Raw genomic sequence first — 12,935 nt, 5'->3', positions numbered from 1 at the left:
ATAGCAAATATTAATAACTACTATGTGGTCTGAAAAATACAGGTCAAGTCCTATGAGAGAAAGGGGATAATTGGAAGAAATAGAAGGATTTGAGGAGGCAAGCTAAATAGAAGACGGAAGCTGTTGGCTAGTGACTTAGAAAATTCAGTCTTTGGTCCGGAACTTGATTGAAGTGTTATTGAAACTTCAAACACCGTTTCCTGCAAATGTCCTTGATTGTCATAAAACGAATATTTTCAGATAAGACAAATTTTCGATGTTTGTACAGCATATCTGTTTACACCTTAAGAATTACCCACCCCATGCTTTTAAAAGAACTCTGGAAAAGTTGCATGAAGTGCCATTGTCCTATTTAAACAACTGTCTAATTTCATTGTGTTTGTATTATGTGTATATTCTGGAGTGTTGTACGATAGTATTAATAATAATAATGATAATAATAATAATAATAGATCATAATAGGTTTTCCAAGCAGATCTTCAAATATCTTAAGGAAAAGAAAGTGAGAAACACCTGGGTTTAAGACGTTAGGAAAGACTTGGAAAAAAATAACACAAGAAGAAGGTATGTTGTAAAGAGACATTTTTAGGGTAAGGTTTTAAAAGTAGGAGGATTCCAAGGCAAGAGGGAAATGAAAACCAGCTCAAAGTGGTCTGAAGACAAGAGCAAGAAACATACTGAAACGATGAAGGAATATTAGAAGTAAAAGAAAAGATCAACAATGGATTAGGAATTGAAATTACAAAGTAGTCCCTAAAAGGTATTAATGCGATAATAATAATAATTCTCTAAGAAATCTCTACACCGTAAATATGATGTACAAAAGGTAAATGGTAATGAACAATTTACAAAAGAAACACAAAATTTAAAACCACAAAATTGGCAACAACTGCAAGCAGGACTTTTAAGAGCAGCTAAAACTGTAGCACCGCAAACAAGAACATGTAAACACCCATGGTGGACAGATGAGTGTGACCAACTGATAACTCTCAGATAACAGGCGTAGCAAAATTGGTTGTGCAACAAAAATCGAAAGACCCTGGAAGATTTCAAAGATACCAGGAAAACAGTCACAAAAGCAATACGAACAGTCTGTAAACAACACAAAGACAAAAAATTGCAAGACATTGAAAATGATTTTAAGAAAAACAATTCCTGAAATTTCTACAGAGTATTCAAACAAAAATTAACAAAGTACTCTCCTCCATCACTGAAATTCAAAAATGAACATGGGGAAATTGCCCATACCAACACCGAAAACTGTGAAATTCTTGCAAAATACTTTTCTAAATTACTGAATTGTGAAAAGCCTGCAGAAAAATTTGAGTTCCATTACACACAACAAAACCCAGATTCAAAGCCACCAAGTTTACAGGAGGTTAAAGAGATAATTCAGTCACTGAAAAACAACAAAGCATCAGGAGAAGACCAAATAATCGCAGAATTATGGAAAAATGTAGGAGAAAATCTTATTGCAAAACTCAAAGAAATTATACATGAAATCTGGAAAACTGAAAAAATCCCCACAGATTGGAAGACAGCAATCATACATCCTCTGTACAAAAAAGGAAGTAAAACAAACCCCAACAACTATCGTGGAATCTCTTTATTGTCAATAACATACAAAATACTGTCTAAAGCCCTACTAAACCGAGCAGAACCTCAGCTGGATTCAAAACTAGGCGAATACCAAGGTGGATTCAGAAAAGGTCGATCATGTGTAGAACAAATCCTTAACTTGAAAAACTCAATGAAATATTGTCATAGTACTTCAAACAAAAGTTATGCCATCACGTTTGTCGACATTAAAAAAGTATATGACAGTTTAGACCGAGCACCCCTTTTCGAAGTATTAGCAGAATTAGGACTAGATCAAAAGACAACAAACGTCATAAAAGAAACACTTATGGATCCAAATCCAAAGTAAAATATATGGGAGAATTGAGCACAGAATTTGAAATAGACACAGGAGTACAACAAGGGGATGTACTGTCCCCAGTACTCTTCAATTGTGCTCTTGAAAAAGTTGTTAGAGAATGGAGAAAAGCAGGTGCACCAGCACACAGACTGGGACCAAGGCGTAAGGGCATAGAATTAGACTGTTTAGCATTTGCTGATGACATGGCACTGATCGCCCAAGATATTACCGATGCACAGAAACAGCTAGAATTATTACAAGAGCAGGCAGCAAAAATAGGATTACAAATTTCATTTGAAAAAACAAAATTTATGACTGACATCGATGATGCACCTTCTGATCTCAAAATTGGTAATAACTACATCTCTCGAGTAAAAGAATTTAAATATTTAGGTGAATGGATTGCAGAAAATTGTAATGAAAAGAAATGTCAGATCAAGAGTCCCAGAAAATGGAGACGGTGTTTCAATTAACAAAAAACATTTACAACAAAAAGAGTTTCTTGTGGAACTGCAAAATACGACACTACACAACAGTAATTTAACCCGAAGCTCTCTACGCATCTGAGACACTAAACCTTCAACACAGAACACTAAAAGAGATATTAGAAGTGAAAGAACGTAAAATAATGAGGAAAATCCTAGGACCAAGAACTAAAGATGGTGTGCATTATCCAAAGCCCAATGCAGAAATATATAAAAATATCTCCAAAATAACAGACACAATGCGCATGAGAAGAATCCAATTCATGGGGCATTTAGAAAGAATGGACTCAAACAGGTTAACGCATAAAATCCATACATTTTTAAAGAACAAAACTACAAGACCGAACTGGTACAAACAGATAGAAAAAGACCTGAGAGAATTAGGGTCTCCAAATCTACATGATAGAAATGAAATCAGAAACATCACAAACACACGGGGTTTTGAGGAAGAAGAGAGAAAAACTAACCGACTTACGCGGTCTACGCAAGGAAAGCTAGCCCATTAGTTGTTTATGAAGGAATACTGGCCAAAAAGGAAGGCCAACAAATGTTGATTACGCGTGGTCCTAAGTGATCCATTCGCGAAGAAGAAGAAATAATAATAATAATAATAGGCCTGGGAAAACCCTGTGGAGGCCCGGGAAAAGAATAGGCCTCCGGTATGTTCTGCTAGTCATAAAAGTCGACGAAAAGAACAAACCACTAATAGGGCTAACCCCCCCTTTTAGTGTGATTAGTTGGTTCAGGACAGAACTAATGAAGCCTCAGACAAGCGCTGTAATGGTCGGGGACGACGCTTGAACCCTACGCCTGTCCACAAATGTAACACTGCTAGCCACTCGGAAAATGATTTAAATCGAAATAGAGGTGTTTTGCAGGATATGCTTCCTGCAAGCACCCTGGAAGGAAACAGAGACAGAGGATGAGATGATCAGATGAAGTTAGCCGACACCTCATGTTCTGTTATTACCAAGCAACAAACTTAGGAACCAACACAACTGGATACAGATCACAGGTATACACAACATTTATTACCAGATACACAGAATTAAAATTTTCAACAGAACAACGACTAGTTGATCAGATCCGTGTAATAATCAAAAATAACAGGATACCCCAGTCAGAATTAGAAAACATCAAACAACAAGTGCAACAAATACTGGAACAAAATAATGTGCAATCAGAAGAAGAAGAAAATACAGTACTCAAACATCCCAGAGCAAACAAACAAAGAACAACACGCATCACTTAAACAATCAGAGGAAAACGAAATCTTAAGACAGCCACCAGAACAAGCACAAATAGAACACGAAGTGACACACATGTTAGACATAGAAGAAAAATTTCAGCTGACATATATAGAATACAAAGACACAAATGCAGACATTAGACCATTCTTCCATAGACCACCAAATAACCCAGAAGTCGAAACAACAATAACAACTATCAACACAATCATGCACAACAAAATAAGTAAAAATACAACTATGGAAGAGTTACAACTACTGGTTTATATAGGAGCACACTCTACACTAAATATACACACTAAGCAGAGATCAGAACCAACCAACACACAGAAGAAACCCACAAAACCAGCATGGCAACACAGGCTACAGATCAGAATAGAAAAACTGAGAAAAGACATTGGACAGCTAACACAATTTATAAGAAATGAAATATCAGACAAAAAACGAAAAAGGTTAGGTAAAATCTCACAACAAAAAGCGATAGAGCAATTAGATGAAAAGAAGCAGAAATTACAAGCATTGGCCATACGACTTAGAAGATACAAAAAAAGTGAAAATAGAAGGAAACAAAACCAAACATTCAACACAAACCAAAAGAAATTTTACCAGACAATAGATAACACACACATTAAAATAGACAATCCACCAAACATAACAGACATGGAACACTTCTGGAGCAACATATGGTCAAACCCGGTACAACATAACAGACATGCACGGTGGATACAAGCAGAAACAGACACATACAAGATGATACCACAAATGCCTGAAGTGGTAATTTTGCAACATGAAGTCACCTGAGCAATTAATTCTACGCACAATTGGAAAGCCCCTGGGAAAGATAAAATAGCAAATATCTGGCTAAAGAAGTTCACCTCAACATATTCACATCTAACTAAATTATTTAACAGTTATGTTGCAGACCCATACACAGTCCCTGATACACTTACGCAAGGAATAACTTATCTGAAACCTAAAGATCAAGCAGACACAGCAAACCCAGCAAAATATCGCCCCATAACATGCCTACCAACAATATACAAAATATTAACTTCAGTCATTACACAGAAATTAATGACACATACAACACAGAACAAAATTATAAATGAAGAACAAAAAGGCTGCTGCAAAGGAGCACGAGGATGTAAAGAGCAACTGATAATAGATGCAGAGGTGACATTTCAAGCTAAAACTAAACAAAGGTCGCTACACTACGCATACAATGATTACCAAAAAGCTTTTGATAGCGTACCCCACTCATGGTTACTACAAATATTGGAAATCTACAATGTAGATCGTAAATTGATACAGTTCCTAAACATAGTAATGAAAATATCCAAACAAATTCAAATAATATCACATCACAGCCAATACAGATTAAGCGTGGAATATACCAAGGAAACTCATTAAGTCCTTTCTGGTTCTGCCTTGCTCTGAACCCACTATCCAACATGCTAAATAATACAAATTATGGATATAATATTAATGGAACATACCAACACTAAATCACACATTTGCTATACATGGATGATCTAAAACTACTGGCAGCAACAAATCAACAACTCAACCAATTACTAAAGATAACAGAAGTATTCAGCAATGATATAAACATGGCTTTTGGAACAGACAAATGTAAGAAAAATAGCATAGTCAAGGGAAAACACACTAAACAAGAAGATTACATATTGGATAACCGCAGCGACTGCATAGAAGCGATGGAAAAAACAGATGCCTATAAATATCTAGAATACAGACAAATAATAGGAATAGATAATACAAATATTAAAGAAGAACTAAAAGAAAAATATAGACAAAGACTAACAAAATTACTGAAAACAGAATTGACAGCAAGAAGCAAGACAAAAGCTATAAATACTTATGCTATACCTACTCATTTGGAGTAGTGAAATGGAGTAACACAGACCTAGAAGCACTCAATACACATACACGATCACAATGCCACAAATATAGAATACATCACATACATTCAGCAACAGAAAGATTCACATTAAGTAGAATGGAAGGCGGAAGGGGGTTTATCAACATAAAAAACCTACATTATGGAGAGGTAGACAATTTAAGAAAATTCTTTGTAGAACGAGCAGAAACTAGCAAAATACACAAAGTAATCACTCATATAAATACATCGGCTACAACCCTTTAGATCACATAACATGAACAGATACGAAGAAAGTAAATTGGAAAAAGAAAACACTGTACGGCAAGCATCCGTGTCATCTAACAGAGCCACACATCGATCAAGATGCATCCAATACATGGCTAAGAAAAGGCAATATATAAAGTGAGACGGAAGGATTTATGATTGCAATACAGGATCAAATAATAAACACCAGATATTACAGCAAGCATATTATTAAAGATCCCAATACCACAACAGATAAATGCAGACTTTGCAAACAACAAACAGAAACAGTAGATCACATCACAAGCAGATGTACAATTCTAGCAAATACAGAATACACCAGAAGATATGACAATGTAGCAAAAATAATACATCAACAACTTGCCATACAACATAAACTAATAGAACAACACATTCCCACATACAAGTATGCACCACACAATGTACTGGAGAATGATGAATACAAATTATACTGGAACAGAACCATTATAACAGATAAAACAACACCACATAACAAACCTGACATCATACTCACCAATAAAAAGAAGAAATTAACAACTAATCGAAATATCCATACCCAATACAACAAATATACAGAAGAAAACAGGAGAAAAAATTGAAAAATACATCCAACTGGCTGAGGAAGTCAAGGACATGTGGCATCAGGATAAAGTTGACATTATACCAATTATACTATCATACCACACAATATCCACCAGTACATCAACGCAATACAGCTACATCCAAACGTATATATACAATTACACAAATCTGTAATTATTGATACATGTTCAATTACCCGAAAGTTCCTAAGTACAATGTAACATGTACCGTACAGTTAAAAGGAAGTCACGCTTGATCAAGGTCTGCATCTCTTTCCATTTTTAACTAGACATAACGTCTGAGAAAGGAAAGAAATAATAATGTAAAAATGTTGAATACTTAGTGCTCTGCAGCTTTTAGTTATTTGTTAAAGGACACTTCTAAACACCATGAGTGGCACTTTCAACGTTTATTAGGAGGCAAACCGGTATTCAGATGTGGCACCCATCGTCAGTGAAATCTCACATCTATTGACGACGGCCTATACGCCTGAATATCCGCCTGCTTAGCTGACTGGTTTAGTTGGTTCTCTATTTTCTGCTTTATAAATTTCAAGCTCCTCTAAAAAATTAAAAAATAAATAAATAAAAAATAAGAAAAAATATAAAAAAGTCGTTAAGATAAAAAAAAGCTTTCGCGGTTTACGAGACGGTCGTGTTCGAGACGACAGTTCGAATCGTGCTAACATGTATTTTCTAATCTCTATATTTTTCGTCACTGGTCACATTATTTAATTTAAAATTTAAAAAAAAGTGGTAACGTGCTTGCCTCCCATGCAGCGGGCCCGTGTTCGATTGCAGGCCGGGTTGGAGATTTTCTCCGCTCGTGGACTGAGTGTTGTGTTATCATCATTTCATCCTCATCACCGGCACGGAAGTTGCCTAGTGTGGCATACACTGAAATGAGACTTGCACTCGGCGGAGGAATTTCCCCGGATGGGGCCTACCGGCCGACGATGCCATACGATCATTTAATTTTTTTATACACTTTAATACCGGTTTAGCTAATAAACATTATGAATGCCGCTCATGGTGTTTAGAAGATGTCCTTTAACAAACAGTAATAGTGATGATAATAATAGTGATAATAATAATTTGCACATTTTATATAGCTCCGTCATAATTCGTCAAAATATAGATCAATATCTACGTAAGATGGTGTAAAAATTATTTCAGTTTCCCAGCCATAAAAAAATATCTGAAAAATAATTTCCAATATACTGAAATTCCTTTGACAGAAGATGTCAAACATATTCACGATGGTGCTTCAAAAATATATCTTTACGGTGCGTGTGATCTAACAGAAAATGTTCCTTAAATTTAACAAGTGTCCACGTCCTCTTAAGGTAAATGCCGGGATTTTAAGGAGGTGGCGCCTTATCGTTCGAAAATATTTGAAAAAGTCAATGATTCACCGCTGAGAGCTGCTGCTAAAATTTTATTTATTACGTAATCAGTTTCGGTTCACAGGCCATCATCAGGTATCACAAAATATTTATATCAGCTTACAAGACAATATAAAATCATTGCCGTCAAAAAATATAAAATCCATCACACTAGTGCCGAATTATGGATTTATATTTTTTGACGCCATTGATTTTGTATAAATGTTCAAGCTGTTGTAAATATTTTATGATACCTGACGATGGTCCGTAGATCGTAACTGATTGTTCAATAAAGAAATCTTGTCAGCTGCTCTTGGCAGTGAATCATGACGTTTTTCAAATACCAGGATGATTTTTTAGAAAAGGACGCGGCCGATTTCCGTTCCCAACCTTTCCCCAATCCGAGCCCGCCCTCCACCTCTACGTGACCCTTCCCTCTTTCTCTGCTGTACTAGCTGCTGTGTGACCGTGCTCCCTGCAGGTGCCTCTGGGAGTGGGCGTGGCGTTCGCGGCGCAGTACCAGGGTACGGGCGGCGTGTGCTTCGCGCTGTACGGCGACGGCGCGGCCAACCAGGGCCAGATCTTCGAGGTGTACAACATGGCCAAGCTGTGGGGGCTGCCCTGCATCTTCGTGTGCGAGAACAACGGCTACGGCATGGGCACCAGCGCGGAGCGCGCCTCCGCCAACACCGACTACTACACGCGCGGAGACGTGGTGCCCGGCATCAAGGTGCGTACGTGCGTGACGCCTCTCCCACTTCCCAGTCCACTCTGCTACACCGTGGACCACCATCCGCAATATCTCGCTACGGCGCAGAATACTTTCCGGCACATTAAAAGTCTGCCGTGGACAGAGACTGAACCCGGAAACTTTCTTCTCTAAAGTATGGAAAGGATAAGGTAGATAATGGCAAAAGAAAAGTTGTGAGGGTGCATCGTGAGACGTGCCTTGTTATCTCAGGCGGTACAAGCATTGATCGCGATAGGCAAGGTACTGGGTTCGAGACCCAATCTACCAGTCAGTTTAAATCTGCCAAGACGTTTCATAGCAATTTTTGAGAACATTTCTCTTGGAATACAGCGGTTTTTTTACTACTTTATGCCGGCCGGTGTGACCGAACGGTTCTAGGTGCTACAGTCTGGAACCGCGCGAGCGCTACGGTCCCAGGTTCGAATCCTGCCTTGGGCATGGATGTGTGTGATGTCCTAAGGTTAATTAGGTTTAAATAGTTCTAAGTTCTATGGGACTGATGATCTCAGATGTTAAGTCCCATAATGCTCAGAGCCATTTGAACCATTACTACTTTAAAAGGAACATGAACAGCCACAACCGCAAGAAACGTCTTTTCTTTTAATGAGGTTACCGGTTTCGGTCTGTTTTAGACCACTTCAGACCTCACACCATGATGGTAGGCGGTGGTTTTGAAGGGATCAGGTGTTACGACTCCACCATCATGTTTTGAGGTCTGAAGATCGTCTAAAACAGGCCGAAACCGGTAACCTCATAAAACAGAAGTTTCTTGCGATTGGGACAGCTCATGATCATTTTTAAGTTTCATAACAGTGTATACTTTGCTGCAGAGCGAAAGATTCATTCTGATTATGCCAGCTGCTTCGCAGAATTGTTGTAGATTCTCAGTGAAAATGTGGTAACATCTACCCACACTATCTGATCAGCAGTATCCAGACGCATATTCGTGGACATTAATATGGGTTGTACCCACCTTTTGCCTTTGTAACACCTTGGATCCGCTGAGGACACTTGGAATGCAGTGTCGTAATGTCTGTGGAGAAATGACATCCCATTCTTCCAAACGTGGAAATTGGCTCTAAGTATTGAACAGTGCGAGGTCATCCACAGAAGTACTAAAAGGAAGTCCTTAAATTTCGATTACACGATGAGTCACACAAATCCAAAAGCTTCCAGTTCAACCAAATACTAGGGACAACAATTACAAACAACTGAAATAGGAACGATGATGATGATGATGATGAGGTCCCATAGTCCGAGGAGCGTATGGAACCATGCGGGAGACCCGCACCGCCGTACTAGGCAAGGTCCTAGCGGAGGTGGTTTGCCATTGCCTTCCTCCGACCGTAATAACGATGAATGATGATGATGATGATGACGACACAACAACGCCTAGTCATCTCGAGGCATGGAAAATCCGGGACCCCATGCGCGGGAAGCGAGAACGCTACCGCAAGACGAGCTGCGAACGAAATAGGAGCAAGCAATGGAAAATCCAGGTAGGGATATGAACTATGTATGAAAAAGTAGAAGATTTCTCTTTACCATCAAGAAGACAAATTGAGTTGTAGTCAGGCACAATTGAAAGACACTTGCAAAAAAGCATTCGGCCACAGCGCCAAATCCAGCATCTCGGGCCCTAGATGCAGGAGTTGGCGGTCATGTGTACAAGAGGTTTGCTTGCTTGTGTGTATGAATAGTGTGTGTCTCTCTTTTGCTGATAAAGGCTGTGGCCGAAAGCTTTATGTAAGTATCTTTTAAATGTGCCTCTCTGGAACGGAACGTGTCATCTTTAGGGTAAGTAGCAATCTGTCTCTCCGTACATTGTAAATAGGAACAATCACATTGAAAATGTTGTGAGGAATAAGAGCCAAAGACTTCATTTTATTGGCAGAACACTTACAGGGTGCAACAGGTCTACTAAAGCGACTGCCTACACTACATTTGTCCCTCCTCTTCTGGAGTACTGCTGCGTGATATGGGATTCTTACCAGATAGTATTCGCGGAGGACACAAAGAATTGCAGCTCGTTTTATATTATCGTGAAACAAGGGAGAGAGTGTCACGGATATTATACGCAAGCTGAAGTGGCAGTTACTAGAATAAAGGCGTTATTCGATGCGGCGAAATCTTGTCACGAAATTTCAGTGTCCAACTTTCTCTGAATGCGAAAAGATTGTGTTGACGTCCACCTACATAGGGAGAAATGATTATCGTTGTAAAAATACTAGAAATCCAAGATCGCACGGAGAGATTAAAATGTTCGTTTTTCCTGCCCGCTGTTCAAGGGTGGAATGGTAGAGAAGTAAAGTGAAAGCGATTCGATGAACCCTCTGCCACGCACTTAAGCATGAACTGCAGAGCAGTCGAATAGATGAAAGGACACCTGGGCGGAATGTTGTTTTTCGCCGGTAACGCTTTTCGTAGAACAACGTAGAGTCTCAGACTGGCTGGGAGACTTTTATCCCTGCTTTCTCCTGGGAATCTCGATGGGTTTATCGTTAACAGTTTTTTCTTCTGCCTTTAATTGGGTGGAAGTACGGTCGCCTAACGCCACTCTACGTGGAGCAAAGACTTGTCTCTCTTAGAAGGTGGGAAAGAAGCCCACTGGATTTTCTAAAAAAAAAAAATCTGTAAGTGGCAGTTAAGGATGCTGTTTTCTAGAAATGTTGGATGTGAAACAACGTCCCATTGGGTAACACACAAAGATATCTGAAAAATGGGAGCTTTGAGTTTGGCCTTCTCAGTATTGTATGCCCCGGAAGGAAGCCCATTAGGTGACTTATAAGACAACTGCTAGTTGGGGCGTTGGATGTCCCTTTAAAAAAAATCTTACTGGCCAGAGTTTAACGGAGTATTCTTTGCGTGGGTTTTGTGCAGAGCAGTGAGGAAAGATAGAATCTTTTAGACACACTGGAGGAGAACGAAGAAGTGGTCACTCCAGTGGGATGTGAAAGCAGACGCTCCAGGCTCAGAGACATGGTGAAGCAGTGGAGAGTGGACTCGTATTTCTGCGGGACAGCCGATCACACGTTGGCTGAATGATAAGCAGCTGGCAGGAGACTCTGCAGTATGCAGGACTCGATGCTCCACGTCATCAACTGTGATGAGACACTCGCAGTGTAAGTTAACCGGGAAGGAAGACAGTTACGCATTTTTTGCGGCCTGTTGCACCTAAACGTAATTAGGTTCCGTGATTTAACAACTGATGAGAGATTCGAGGGCTCGTCCATAGCCGAGCAGACTGTTTTGCATGAGTGCTTCATATGACTTCCTGGCCCGATCGGGGTACTCACTGCACAAGCGTTCACAGTCATGTGTTTTCGAGAATGACCTATTGAGATGGTGGTCACTGTCTATCGCCTTGTTCTTTGTAGACTTTCCCAAACAAGTCTATTTGCGATTTAAGTAAGTTGCAATGTTCAAAACTAGTAGTTTCTCTCACTTTATAATCTGTTGCTCACGTTGATGTGTAATTATTGCTTTCTTGAGTGTACAGGGTGGTCAAAAATTCCCGTTACAAACTTCTAGGACATGTAGAGGGTACTGAGTACATAACATTTTGAATAGGAACCCATGTCTGGACACGTATCGTTTCCGTTCTACGAGAGTTTCAATGCAGATGATTATCTCATCCACACCCACGTGAGGAAAGTACTTAGACGTGACCCAGTCAGTTGTTGCAATCCATTTGAAAAGAATACTGACTCGCTCCGTTATTACTTACGCATTTTTTACAACTTACACCTTATGGTTTACATTAGTCGACAACAACAAGAACCAAACATCTACGACACCAGCCGCAACGGACCGATGCATTACGACAGCGGATCGATGTGGCGACCACCAACATTGTTACACACATTGTACCTCCGAAGCATGCTCCGGTACACTGTCTCCATCCCATCTGGTGTGCCGGCCGCAGTGGTCTCGCGGTTAAGGCGCTTAGTCCGGAACCGCGCGACTGCTACGGTCGCAGGTTCGAATCCTGCCTCGGGCATGGATGTGTGTGATGTCCTTAGGTTAGTTAGGTTTAAGTAGTTCTAAGTTCTAGGGGACTGATGACCACGGAAGTTAAGTCCCATAGTGCTCAGAGCCATTTGAACCACCTGGTGTCTCTTTAATGTCTTGTGCAGCGGCCACAACTCGTGCCAGCAGATCTTCCTCTGTCTCTACAGGTGTCTCATAAATCAGGCTCTTCAAACGACCCCACAAGAAGTAGTCCATAGGGGTTAAATCCGACGATTGTGGCGGCCACGCGGTTAGACCACCACGGCCTATCCATCTTTCACCATACCGTCTGTTGAGATATCTCCGGACAGTCAGTGAAATGTGAGGTGGTGCTCCATCATGCTGAAACAACATTTCCTGACGGACATTCAATGGCACAGCTTCCAAGAACGG

General features: G+C 39.8%; 1 protein-coding gene across 1 annotated transcript in view; it reads left to right on the top strand.

Moving 5' to 3' along the window:
* The window catches only part of LOC126474040 (pyruvate dehydrogenase E1 component subunit alpha, mitochondrial-like), a 121,258-nt gene that overhangs the window by 95,725 nt on the left and 12,598 nt on the right, over positions 1-12,935 (top strand). Inside the window, exon 5 of the mRNA XM_050101452.1 lies at positions 8,262-8,510. Coding sequence (XP_049957409.1) covers positions 8,262-8,510 — 249 coding nt within the window. The remainder of the gene's footprint in view (positions 1-8,261; positions 8,511-12,935) is intronic.

Source organism: Schistocerca serialis, chromosome 4, assembly GCF_023864345.2.
Source record: "Schistocerca serialis cubense isolate TAMUIC-IGC-003099 chromosome 4, iqSchSeri2.2, whole genome shotgun sequence".
NCBI classification, from domain to species: domain Eukaryota; kingdom Metazoa; phylum Arthropoda; class Insecta; order Orthoptera; family Acrididae; genus Schistocerca; species Schistocerca serialis.
The sequence above is the reverse complement of the archived record's forward strand: the minus strand, read 5'-3'. Positions and strand labels throughout refer to the sequence as shown.